The 13,273-nt window shown below is 41.2% G+C and overlaps 1 protein-coding gene across 2 annotated transcripts in view; it reads right to left on the bottom strand.

The window, feature by feature from the left end:
- Nucleotides 1–13,273, bottom strand: part of fibcd1b (fibrinogen C domain containing 1b) — a 110,942-nt gene that overhangs the window by 32,029 nt on the left and 65,640 nt on the right. For both annotated transcript variants that reach the window (XM_084339722.1, XM_084339723.1), the window contains one exon: nucleotides 2,726–2,822. In XM_084339722.1, coding sequence (XP_084195848.1) covers nucleotides 2,726–2,822 — 97 coding nt within the window. The remainder of the gene's footprint in view (nucleotides 1–2,725; nucleotides 2,823–13,273) is intronic.

Raw genomic sequence — 13,273 nt, 5'->3', positions numbered from 1 at the left:
CAGATGAGATGCGAAATTAAACAAATGATTTACCATGTGCCATCATTTATCTACAATATTTATTTTGCCTGCACGCTGAGCTGCACACGGACACTTAATAATGTCCACGGCATTTGCTCCTAAAGTGTATGTGTGTATATGTGTGCTTTTAATCTCAAGTGCTGATGGGAGAGTAGCTCAGCTGCGGTGTGGCACGTCCGTGACCTTGACCATGACCAAGTGTGTGTTTTCACAGAAATAACTTCTTCAGGCTCCACTTACTCCACCAGTTGGATCTCGAGCAGACTGTGAAAGAGAGGTTTTAAAAGATACACAGACTCACCGCGCTGATAGCTCATTACCACTCTGCTGCTCAAGCCAAATTTCCTAAGGAAACATTTCTGCTAATGCATAGTGTTTTTGGGAATGGTGTTTTTGTATAAGCAGGCCAGATTTGGTGATTAGTAATGCAAGATTATGAAAGCGCTTATTATCCCAGTCGTTTCCCCATGGATGCTGATTGGGCAATGAACTTTCGTGTTTTAATGACAGGCTTTATGAAGTTTAGATTTGTTTCTTTTCACATAAACTTTGTTTTATGTGATGAGTCATCACTGGTAGGCATCTGGACGGCGTCAGAGTGTTGTTACCATCACAGTTTCACTGCTTAGGGTTCACCAAGAATCACAGTGCAGTCGCAGTATGTACATCATGTGCTAAGAGGGAGTGCGGTTGCCCTGAAGGGTCTGAGATCAGGACTGAAAGAGTGACAGCTCGAATGGCAGCTAATGGTTCAAAAGTGCAGCTTTCAAGCACAAGCCTGAGGTCCTGTTTTCAACAACAGTATTTAAAGTGCAGTTCACCTCGATATGTACACTGCAGATGACTGTGGTGACATGGTGGAATGAATGTTAAAAGCATGCTGTGCAAGATTTATTCCTGCTGTTGGCAAACACACTATTTAAAATTGGTCCGTCCTCCTCGGCTCACTGGTGAAAACAGAGTGAGACAGAGCAGCAAGCGTGGTGGCAAGCTAGAGCGACTGAACGAAGCAGTGACTCAACAAAATAAAAAACGCTCTGATGTTTCACGGTGGTTACTTTCTGAAGCACAAATAATGTGTCCACACCTGAGCACAACACTCCGGATTTATGTGTAAATACAGGCTTCATCCTGTCCGCTGTGTGCCTCTTCGCTCTGCCTGCATGTGTGTAACCCAGCCCCGCCCTCGGTCAAACAGACCTGCAGCTCTACTAGAACGGACCGAGAGCAAGACCGCTCGTTTTTTTCTAGTCTGAACCTTTAGGCGGCGTTGTGTAGCTTCCAGCCAGTGACACAAAATCCGGCATAGTACACTTTCAAAAATAAGTGAAGAGCGACATAGTATTGAGGCACGTCACCGGGGATGTTTGTGTATACACAGATTATAGTTGAGATTATGTAGCAATTAAAGACTGAGATCCCAGCGAGGTGTTGATTACGTCTGTGAAAACAGTGATTAGATGTTGACACGGAGCCAAATTCCTCAGCTGCAGTTGCACGAGTGAAGTCACCTTTCCTGTATTCATCCTCCTGTGTGTGTGCTTTTGTGGTTGTCAATTTTCATATTTAACACCTGTAGTTAGAGACCTGCTTCCTGTTCTGTCTAATGCTCTTCTGCTACCTGAACAAATGTCAAACCAATTAAAAAAAGAAGCGTAAAGGCCACTCTGTGATGGAAAGAACAAGCTGCATACGTCTGAACCCTTCAGGTTTCATGGAGGTTTTAAAAAAAAATACAATATATGATATGAGAAGTGTTGATTAATATGTACTGAATATGTCGTGGGTGACAACACTCTGCCACTCTGTTGACATGAGCATACGTCACCAGCTTTACTAACTTTGAGCCACAAGAGTGACCATGATGAAGCTGAAGAGTATCCCACACCTCCCCCCCCCCCCCCCCCCCCCCCCACCACCACCACCATGAAGAAATTATTTGGTACATTTAATGAGAAGTGGTGTGAAGGCGAGGGGATTTGGCTTTGATAAAGTTGATAATTTCACAGTTGATTTAATTCCTCGTTGGCATTCTTTTCCTGTCCAATTTGAGACGAGGCACAGAGTTATGTGTCACGCTGCCAGAAAGAAAAACACTGATTTGGACACTCTGGAAAAAAACCCCACACATTTCAAGCAGAAGGCGACGAATGAAAAAGCTTTAGGGTTAAAAAAAAAGAAAAAAAAGAAAATTATACAGTATAATTTTGGTGTGTTTGTCATGTGAAGAAACAAAAATATTGTTATCAAATTGCTGGTCTTTTGGCTCGTGCTGCGATTTTGTGGCGCCCAGCGGACAGCTCTCATAAAGTGCACTTCAGACATTTCTTTTAATTTGCTGCAGTATTCTTATGTCGCTTTCACTTAAGTGGCTTCCATTGTCGCAGAACTATCGCTATTACTTGAAGGGCCACAGTCGTCTAATGTCTCTACTCTCATCGCCTCTCTCTTCATCTCGCTCCATCGCCATGACCGGCTATTTCATTGTCTGCCAATGAGTGTCTTTCTTTCTTTCTGCTGTGCTGCAGTTCACGCCATGGTGGCTATCATTATCTTGTTGATAGGATGAAACTACAGGTAGCTGACCGAAGTTGTGTAAATATCTACTTTCCAGGGTTTGGACTGCCCCGTGGTGCACATGTGCATGAGTCACACATCACCAAACACGCACAAGCAGACACAGCCACAAACCCGAGGCACTTACCGAGCCAGTGTTCGCCGGTGATCTTGCCGAATCCCTCGCGGTAGGACTCCCATCCTCTGAAGAAGTTGACTGAGCCGTCCTCCCTGCGCTGGATCACCTACACATGCCAAAACAGCAAGACAAGGGGGTCAGGGGTCAGATGAGATTCATCTCACACAGTGCGTTTCATCCTCCTCCTGTGATGAGTCACCCTAAGTCCCACTCCTGGTCGCCGAGCTCATCTAAAACTAAACTAAATGAACTCATAAGCGCTCGCTCTTTCACAAATGAATAATGCAAACGCTCTTCCCACTAAAAAGGCAATTTGTCGGAGGCTAATAAAAGGAATCCATTAAATCTTGACTGACTTTGAATCAAATGGCTGTGGAATCTGCATCCTTAATTGAAATCGCAAAAAATGACAAGATATTCATAGAACAATAATCTTAAATACACAAAGAGAGATGAAATTCTGCACCGTGAGTCATGAAAGTCTATAAAGCTACGCTGTGTGAAGGAATGATGTGGTAGGTTTTTTATAGCAACCTTTAAGGTACCAAAAAACAAAGAAAATACGAGCAAATAGCAAATATTTAGCACATGTGTGATAGTGCAGAATCTGTATCACCCGATGAAAGACTTTATCCACTAAGAATGCTGAATACCATGTGTCAGGCTTGAGGATGAAGGGAAATTGGAAATGTGCTCCTGAAGAGGAAATGCATGCAGATGGAAAATAGTCTAGGACTCGCTGTGTTAATGTTAAAATGACAAAGGAAATTCCATGAGACAGTTTTTATGTTCAGCACAACTAATCCCCTAACATACCATAAGGCACCAGATGGCACCAACAGCCATATTTGCTTTGAACATCAGACAAAGAACAAAAAATCCTGCAGAGCAACGGCAAAATCTTCATCCTCATCATTTTGATCCTCGTAATTGTCTTCATTGTGATCATCTTAATCATCATTACTGGATCATCATCACTTATCAACACCATCTAGGGACTGAAGGGATTTTCTCTTTCCACATCTCCTCATTCAGAGCTCTGGGAATTCCTCCAACATCATTTCCAAAAGATTGATTTCCCCGCTTTTAATCTTGAGATATGACCATCTTCAAACATAGATTCTGTTCTCAGATTCGAGCCCCTTCCTCTGATCAGTTAAGACTTTTCCAGGAACCTGAACTGTCCCGCATTTCACTTTCTCTTTCTATCCAGAGCGTCCTGTGGCTTTCTCATTCAGTCTTCTGCATGAGGCTCATCCGTTGCCAGCCACTATATTCAAGTTACACAAGATAGGAGCCACAACACCTCTAACGATAAGTCAATTATATATTATTCAGACTGTAAACTTTAGCCTGACCGACACTGAAGTATTTGAGGCCAATAGTGATATGGACATCTTAAAATTTAATGAAATTGAATAAGATTTGTTCTTTTTCTATATATTGTGACTATGATACACACTGTTTCTAAACAGCCTCAAACCTAGTATGTACCTGAATGAAGATTAGGGATACATTATATATATTAAACCAATAAATGATAAGTCGGTCTTGAAAAATTGATATTATCAGCTGAAGAAGTGCAGCCTGTTGTGGCCATGACGTCAAACTACTGTATCTACAAGCGTGTCGTCTCCAGTGTGAACGTTTCAAAATCGGACAGTACGTTTGTCGTTTAAAGTTTTTCTGTCAGTTTTGGTCGATTATTGGTTATCAGTATCAGCTGGGAAAAAAAAGATATCCTGCATCCCTAAGAATATACTTCAGTAATTGCCTAAAACAGCTGGGCATTGTAGTTTTCATCAAACTTTACTCAAACAGCAGTAAATAGAGCATTTGTTGGGGACTAGTTTCAGCTGTGGATTAATACGCATTTACCGTAGTAGTTTATTTTGCTTCACATATGCCACCATAGAGACTCAGTAAAGTGGCTTTGTTCACTGCAGTGATGGAACAGTGTGGCTCATTGATCGGTTTTCAATAGCTTATCAAAAAGCAACATTATTGCCTCAAACAGCTGGGTATCGTACTTTTCATCAAACTTTACTCAAACAGCAGTAAATAGAGCATTTGTCTGGGACTAGTTTCAGCTGTGGATTAATACACGTTCGATGAGCGGGTTTGGTTTGGCTCGACCTCACATACACGGTCCTGCTGTCGTAAATACTCAGTAAAGAGCTCTTGTTCGTGGCAATGATGGAGCATCCAAGGCACTGTTACACTGCAGCTCATTGATGTGCTTCTAATAGTTTGTGGGCAAAGGAGGGTCACTGTCACAGAAGAATAAGATGTTTTCCTCTTTGGCTCGACAGCCCCTACTTGTAAGAAGGAAAAATTCCTTGTTGTTTTGGTCTTTTCATGGAATAATAAGAAAAACAGAGAATATGACCACACTTGTCCTTCAATCTGTTTACCCTATTACCGTCTCTTTATAGTGCAACAGAAACAAGCAATTCAAAACAGATTCATCTGCATCTGTACCTCCCACCTGCATATTCTGTAACCCCACAACCTTTTTTTTTTTTTCCTAGCGAGCCCTGTACGGAGGTTATAGTGTGCAGAGTGCTGCATGAAGCCATCAATTAAACATAAACAAAACAACAGGATTTATACCAGCTGTTGCATAACACTCTCACAGGCTTCGCCCCAGTCACGGTGCATTAGACCATCAGTCCCAGTTATCTGTCACGATGCCAGTGATTATACAACTAACAAGGAAATCTAACTCGACTCCTTATATTAAACTTGATTCAAAACTAATTGATCTGACTTTTATTAACATGAGTAATAATTTAGTGTATTCCTGTTATACTTGTGCTACACTGCAGCAGAGTAACATCTGTTTTTTTTCTGTATCTATCTAGTGGATGGGTATATATTATTGCTACAGATTTCATTATTAATGTGTTGTACACAGTGTACATAAATAATGTAGTCAATCAGTCACACACAGGGCTGGAGCGCAGCTCATTTTCAAATTCCAAGTGTAATGCAACAGAGCAGCTTAATGCACAGAGAGTGGTGTCAACAGCACTGCAGCTCAGTTCATAAAAGGGTACTAATATATTGTACACTCACTGTCATGTGTCAGGATGGTGCTGGGTATAGAAATGTGGTGTTGACATTGTTTTTTTTCCCCACTTATAGAATATAAGACTTAATACTCAACACATGGCATTGATTGTACTCAAGGGTATGACAGGTGAACTAGGATACTTTACATTTAATAAGATCTCAGAGATTATGTTAGTTAGGTTGGGCGGGATTTTTTCTTCTTCTCTTTTTTGGTATTGTCTCAACTGTGGAAGCAGTAATATGTGCATGGCATTAGAGTCCAAGAGAAATTTTCCCTACAGGGATGATAAAGTGCATCGTATCACATCGCATCGCATCGTATCGTATCGTATCGTATCGTATCGTATCGTATCGTATCGTATCATATCGTATCGTATGTGGAGTCTGCTTTTTTAGTCTACAAACAAACCAACCAACAAATAAACAAACCAACCAACCAACAAATGTATGTACAGTATATGTACAAAATTGTATATGTCTGCAGCCTTTTCCATTTTATCGAGTCTTGACATTTTACACCATTGTATTCTTTAATATTTTGTTGGTTGTTAAATTAGACACGTTAAAATCCACTGATGAATTTAAGAGCATCATTAGGTAAGTGGTGAAGGAGGCATGTTGTTGTTTCTTTCACAGGCCACTGTGTTTGAATACCCGTTGGCCTGTTGTAGTGTGGATGACTGTATATCATGTTTTTATATGTAGCATTTTATTATGTTGTGCCTTTGATGGGGCTGCTACCTTGGCAAGGTCTCTCTTGTAAAAGAGATCTTGATCTCAATGGGACCTCCTGTTAAAATAAAGGTGAAATAAATAAATAAAACAGACACAGGTAATAAGTTAAACTCAAAATATATTATTATTATTATACATATTCTGCAAAACACAACCAAACAACTTCTGTATCCAAGTTTCTCTTGATAGAAACAAAACCGACCAGCACTCACAAAAACACTAACCCAAACTCGGTCAGTCTTTCCACTGTTAAATATCTTACTCTGGTTAGATGAAATAAACCCTTAATTCACCAAGTTAGATGTGCTTTGTGCTGCTGGGTTAGCGTGCTGACTGAGAGCCTGTTGCTGAGCAGCAGACCTCACTCATTCTTTGGAGGATGGCCATGAAATTGTCAAAAAAAATCAAATTACAGAAATTACCCAGAAAAAGGCAATGGACTCTACCGCCGATATATTCATCCAACTGCCCAACCATAACATACATATTGTGACTTTTAGGCCCCTAAATGTATGTCTTAGAAAATGAACATATAAAGAACCAAGCAATGAATAAACCTCTCTACAGTAGTAGAGAGTTTTAGTACCACTACAGCACACTGATCGACCTATGGTGACTCATCTCAGTGTAACGGCAACAACATCAGTGTCCTCTGTGTTTTCTCTGTGAGTGATTTCACATCGTCGTCTCACATTTAAACCACAAGCTTATAATACAAATGTAACCGTAAAACAACGATTCATAAATCATGTTTACCTCCATTAATTCTTCTCATTGTGATTTTAAATGATATAATATACGACTCGCAGGGAGCTCTTAATACGGCTATTACTGCAATGATGCCCTGATTAAACTAATGAAAAGACCTTGGGAAAAAGGGCTGAGGCATTTGACAGAGGAAACAATGCGCCGTCATCATGTTACTGATATGTCAGCGGGGCAGCCATGGTGTGAGGGAGCCTGCCCCTGGTATTTTCTACTGATTGCCTGGCTGAACTGCTGATTTACGTCAAAGATTTGTAGAAAAACTGTGGTCAAGGCGCTGCAGTAAAGCAAGGCTGCCTTGAATTCAGAACTGCAGGTTGATAAACACAACAGCATCCGTGTTGCTAAATTGCCCTTGAAATAACGACCTTCCAGCCTCCGTATCTCGCTCCCTCCTGGCTCTCGCCCCTCCTCAGCCCCACATCCAAATTAGCTAAAATAGAGAAGACTGCAAATTGATAATGCTATGTTAAAAATGAGGCTTTCCTTTTTTTTTTTATCCATCGCTAATTGTTTTTCCGCTCTCCCCTGGCACTCACTGTATTAGAGGCAGTTTAGGAGGCATTGCAAAAAAGTGCCCCCTCAACCCAGTAAATCACAAGAAACCTAAGTAAAAAAAAAAGCTCTTCTCCTCCAGATAAATTTGCATCAAAGAAATTCAAACAGATGTGTCAGACTACACTCAGCCCTTTATGAAAAGATTTCCAACAATGATAACTCGAGCCACTAAGTTTTATTCAAATCAGCGATGGCATTTCAGAACAATGCATCACTCCTTCTATCACAACTTTGAAACAGTCAAAGGCAGTCTGGCTGCATACATACTTGTAGATCCACCTGACATGAAGTGAAAGACGTCTGATAGACTTGAGAAAGAATAGAAGAAATTCAGCGAGCTCTCATTGTTCCATTTACGCAGAATCCACTTTTTCAAATTTCGTTTTTAAGTCTCCAATTATGTTGCTCCAGTAGGTCAGCAGACATCTTCGAAGCTGGCTTTCGTGCCTTTTAACTACTGTCTCACCCTAGAGATGCTCTGAGAAAAAAAAAAAATAACCTGAGACACCACTGTACCAGCACAACCTGCTACTGTGAGTCACTGCGGCAGTCAAAAAACTGGCCAGTGGTCACGCGGAGCAGCACTCCTACAGCAGCAGGTTAACCAGCAAGCAGTTCACTTCAGATTGAGGTTAACACTCTTGTCTTGCTGGTCCTGCCTCCTTCCATGTCTAGCATCCTTGTAAGACTGGAGAGCCTCTCTGAGGTTTAATTGCATGTTGACCCTGAAGGTCTGTGCTGTGTGTGTGTGTGTGTGTGTGTGTGTGTGTGTGTGTGTGTGTTCCCTGAAGACCTGGAACTCACAGAGACTCATTTTCTCTCACTTTTCAAGGGGATAGGCAGTGGTCAAAATTGGGAAGACAGGGGAGGCAAGGGATTTTGAGACTGGTCGACAATGTTGTTAGAGTGACAATATACGTGTTACTCATACACAAACGTCTGTCCATAGTTTGTCTGCACGTGAGCATACTGTTTATATAAAGACAAAATTGTCTTAATCACAACTGTATAAGTATGTGAGTGTCAATATCAATGTCAAATGTTGTGGGTATCGTACAAAAGTTGTGTTGCTTCTGTCCCGTTTCATTACTGATATAATGTTTAGTGAACAACATGCAGAAAATTGCAGCCAAGAGGAAGATAAGCAGGCTGTAGTATCTCAGGGTTTCCCATAGACAAGTCGTTAGCCTCGGTAGCAAGTGTCTTTTGATGGGAGCCGGCCAGGCCGGCAGCCAAGTGTCTTTTTTGATGGGCGCCCAACAGATGTTGCTGGTGAGTCGCCCCCACTCTAGCTGTAGTTACAGTGGAGCGAGTTACTGTAGGCTGGGGACAACATGTTTATCTCCCAATTTAATACTGTCACAATATTTGGATGCTGATCCGATTCAGAATCTCAAATCAAAACATTCATTTTCGATTTTAATAAATAGAAAAGTATTCCGAGTGCCAAACCACTCACTGATATTATTCTTCCACTGAAACACAATATGAAACAACTGGCAGATGAGAGAAATGCCCCACAGGCTTTTTATTTTAAAAAAGTTTACTGGGTTACACGTTATGAATTCTTTTTGAATAACAAGACAAAATGAGGGAGAGGAGAAGTGCTCAACTTTGTTATTATTAAACATCATGTCTACAGCAGTGGAGAGCAGCCTCTCTGCTTCACTGTTAGCTTAGGGGAAAGCCTTCGCTGGCCGAGCTGCTAGACAGGTGGAGGCACCGGTGGACTCAAGCGGGCCCAGCACCCCGTGTTCAAGAAAATGCTGCAAAAGTGCCCTCTTGGATGCCCGTATGGTAGATAAAAACATGATAAAGTGCCCTCTAGGGTGTCCTCCCAGTGGACAACATGTGCTGAAGTGCCCCTCTCTTAATATGTCACAACGCTGGTAACTTTTGATTCCATCATCATCACAGTCACAGAAAATTTGACTCCACGATTATTCTTGCTAAAATAATTGTGATGCACGATATTATTCGGGTAATCATCAAAACATACAAACAACTCGCACTTAAACTTGGAATCACAATCTCTTTTGTGGTGTAAGGCTGAGCCTTCAGCTGTGGTGACAGCGTCAAGGTTTTGGATGGAGATGCAGGCTCCCCCTCGTGGCAATTCAAAATAAAACAGAAACTCAACACGACTGTGAGTTATCGAGCTGGACCGCTTTTTCAAGTCGCTAATGTGAGGATGTTCACGATTATCCGGATAATGGAAATTCACCAGGCTGTTTTTATCCGCTCATCCCTAATCCAATGTTAACCAACATTTAAAAAATTAATGTTCACCTAATTCCTGATGTTTACACTAAGCAGGGGGTCGACTTACACTGGTAGAAAGCCTGCTATCTGGACTTAACTATCTGCTCTGACTCCTACATTATGGTTATCCAGACCTTTCCCCCAACACTGGTTGGTAGCACAAACACATACCTTTCCAGATTCACCTCTAAGGACACACAGCCTGCATGTTTTTGTTCATGAATGTGCATGTCTTTACTGTTTTTTCGCTGTGGCTCCAACTCTTGTGTTTTGTCGAGCCTGGGCCGCTGTATCACCTCACCTAACACTGCCACACACAGACACAAACACAGTTTCCACGGGGAGGCAGCGTAACATCCCAACTGACAAATCCTTACACACACACTGTCTGGCTGGAGGGCAGTTTCCTGACATCAAAGTTGTTTCTGTCAAGGTCAGAAGCTCACAGACTTGTTCTATTTGGGTGTGGGGCAGGTGATGTTCCAGCCGTACACACACACACACACACACACACACACACACACACACACACACTGAGAGCTGCAGTTGTGACACAGCAGCCATTTTACCAAAGGATAAAGCAAGGTCTCCGTGTTTCACAGCATTAAGTACAGAACCATCCAAAAACTGACCTTCAAAATCAATTCTGAACACCGGCCTTTTCATATTAGTGTGCTGGCAGCAAACACAACCCTAATAATAGCTAATGGAGCCCAGTGCTGTCACATGTATTGGGTCCTAAATGGTGTTTGAAAGAAGTTCATGCACTCCTTCATATGATATTGACGACATAATGCATTATTATTCCATCTCTGTGGTTCAGTCTGTAATGTCACAGGCTGATTCTAAGAATCGGTAATGGAGGCTAATCAGGGCATATTTTAATGGGTATTTATTGGAAAAAAAAAATCAGTATTCTGTACTGTGAGTTCTGTCATCTCAGCCTGCCCGGGCTAGTGCTGCTCTCCCTCCCCAGAGCCGGACTCGGTACGGCATTCATGTGTGTGAATATGAAAAATTATGCACTTGCGCCGGTGAGTGACTCAGACAGAGAGGTTGGCAAATCCCATTTTGGTCCCAAGTGAGACATCTTCTCTCTAGTGGATTGGTCACGTCAATTTCTGGAGGCGCATTCTTCCAGTTAAACTTTCATTCACATCTATAATTTAAGCTTGTAGGTTTATTATAGCAAGTTTTGAACCAGGCAGGGATGGGCATCGCTCAACACTTTTTCCCCCCGTGGTATCAAACACAGGAGCAAATATCAATATCTTTCTAGGTATTTTATCAAAGTTAGAAATTCCAGTGTTGTGACAAGACTATTTGCTACTGTTAAAACATTGCTTATATGTGATGATACATAATTGGTTTAGTTACACAACTTGTAGTTTTTTTTCTGCCTAAACATGACCAAATAGTTACAGTACCTAAACCTAACCAAGGCAGGTTTTTTTTTTGCCTAAACCCAACCAACTAGATTCAGTGCTTAAACCCAACCAACTAGTTTCAGTGCCTAAACCTAACCAAGTAGTTTCAGTACCTAAACCTAACCAAGTAGTTTCAGTACCTAAACCTAACCAAGTAGTTACAGTACCTAAACCTAACCAAGTAGTTTTTTTTGCCTAAACCTAACCAAGTAGTTTCAGTACCTTAACCTAACCAAGTAGTTTCAGTACCTAAACCTAACCAAGTAGTTTTTTTTTGCCTAAACCTAACCAAGTAGTTTCAGTACCTAAACCTAACCAAGTAGTTTCAGTACCTAAACCTAACCAAGTAGCTTCAGTATCTAAACCTAACCAAGTAGTTTCAGTGCCTAGACCTAACCAAGTAGTTTCAGTACCTAAACCTAACCAAGTAGCTTCAGTATCTAAACCTAACCAAGTGGTTTCAGTGCTTAAATCAAGTGGTTACTGTTGTAATGCTACAACAAGTCAAGACAAGAAGAACGTGCTGTTCATGAGCTCTGTAATGTTACATTATTATTCTGAATAAATCTTATATAAAGGCTACCACTCGGCACACCATCCTTTGTGGTCCTGGTTATTGTCCAAGTTACCACAGTTACCAATCCAGTACACCTGTTCCTGGTCCACTGCAGCAGTCATGTTGTTTTGAGAACGGAGATATACGTTGTTTTGGGACTCACAGTCAATTGACCTATTCAGTCCTTTTGATATGAGGATGTTTTGGTTATTTCAATGTGCCACATAAATATTTAATCAACATTTAATCAAATACAACTATCATAAAAGATTCAGTATTGGCACTTATGCAATAATGAAGGACTGGATCAGGATCAGGGCCAAAAAAAATGGATTAGGACATTCCTAGTATAATCGCCATGGAATTGAATCAACATCTACTCTTGATACAATCTGGACAAAAATGCAGCATTTGAAACTTGCTATTGTACTGCATAGCAAAATATTTGTTTTTGTGTTCACCAGCTGTACAGCAAAATAAAGGATGAATCGGGGATGCTTGCTCTCACCCTGTAGCTGTTACAGTCTCTCTCTATATTGCAGTTTTTCCCTCGCAGCTTTAGGTAATTAATTCTTTATCCGCACAGTTCTACATGCTCCACAAAGCCTAAACAACCCATCACCTAGGAGCAACTTCATCAGGATTGCCTCTTCCATTTCTGCAGCAGCACACATTTACTGTATCGTAAAGACAATATTGTCAATATGAGCGATTCGTGTAATTGCGGGAACGCACAGTATTTTGAGAGTTGTTTATGAGTTAGCTAAGAAATCAATGCAGAAGAAGCAGCGGCAACACCAGCAGTTACTAAATATACATATTCTCGCCTTCTTTTTTTAATCGTTCGGTTCAGCGGCCTCAATTTCTTCACCCAGATATGTCAGCTTAATTATAACGGGTAAACATTTTACTTGTTTTGGCTTTCTGACTATGTTCAAGAGATGCACCAAATTATTTCCAGTCATTAAAAATATGTGAATTTTAAGAACACATTAGATTATTTACTTATTTTTTTGTTTCTACCGTCTCCACTTTTAAATCAGAACGTCGCCAAGTTGTACGGCTAGATACTTCTCCTTCTCCTCACCGTACTTTTCTGCACCAGCCCCTTGCATTGATGCATGAAAGCACAGTACAGCACAAAAGCAGACAGGGGCATACAGATGAAGGGAAGGGAGA

Source organism: Pagrus pagrus (genome assembly GCF_965226575.1).
Source record: "Pagrus pagrus genome assembly, chromosome: 19".
NCBI classification, from domain to species: Eukaryota; Metazoa; Chordata; class Actinopteri; order Spariformes; family Sparidae; genus Pagrus; species Pagrus pagrus.
The sequence above is the reverse complement of the archived record's forward strand: the minus strand, read 5'-3'. Positions and strand labels throughout refer to the sequence as shown.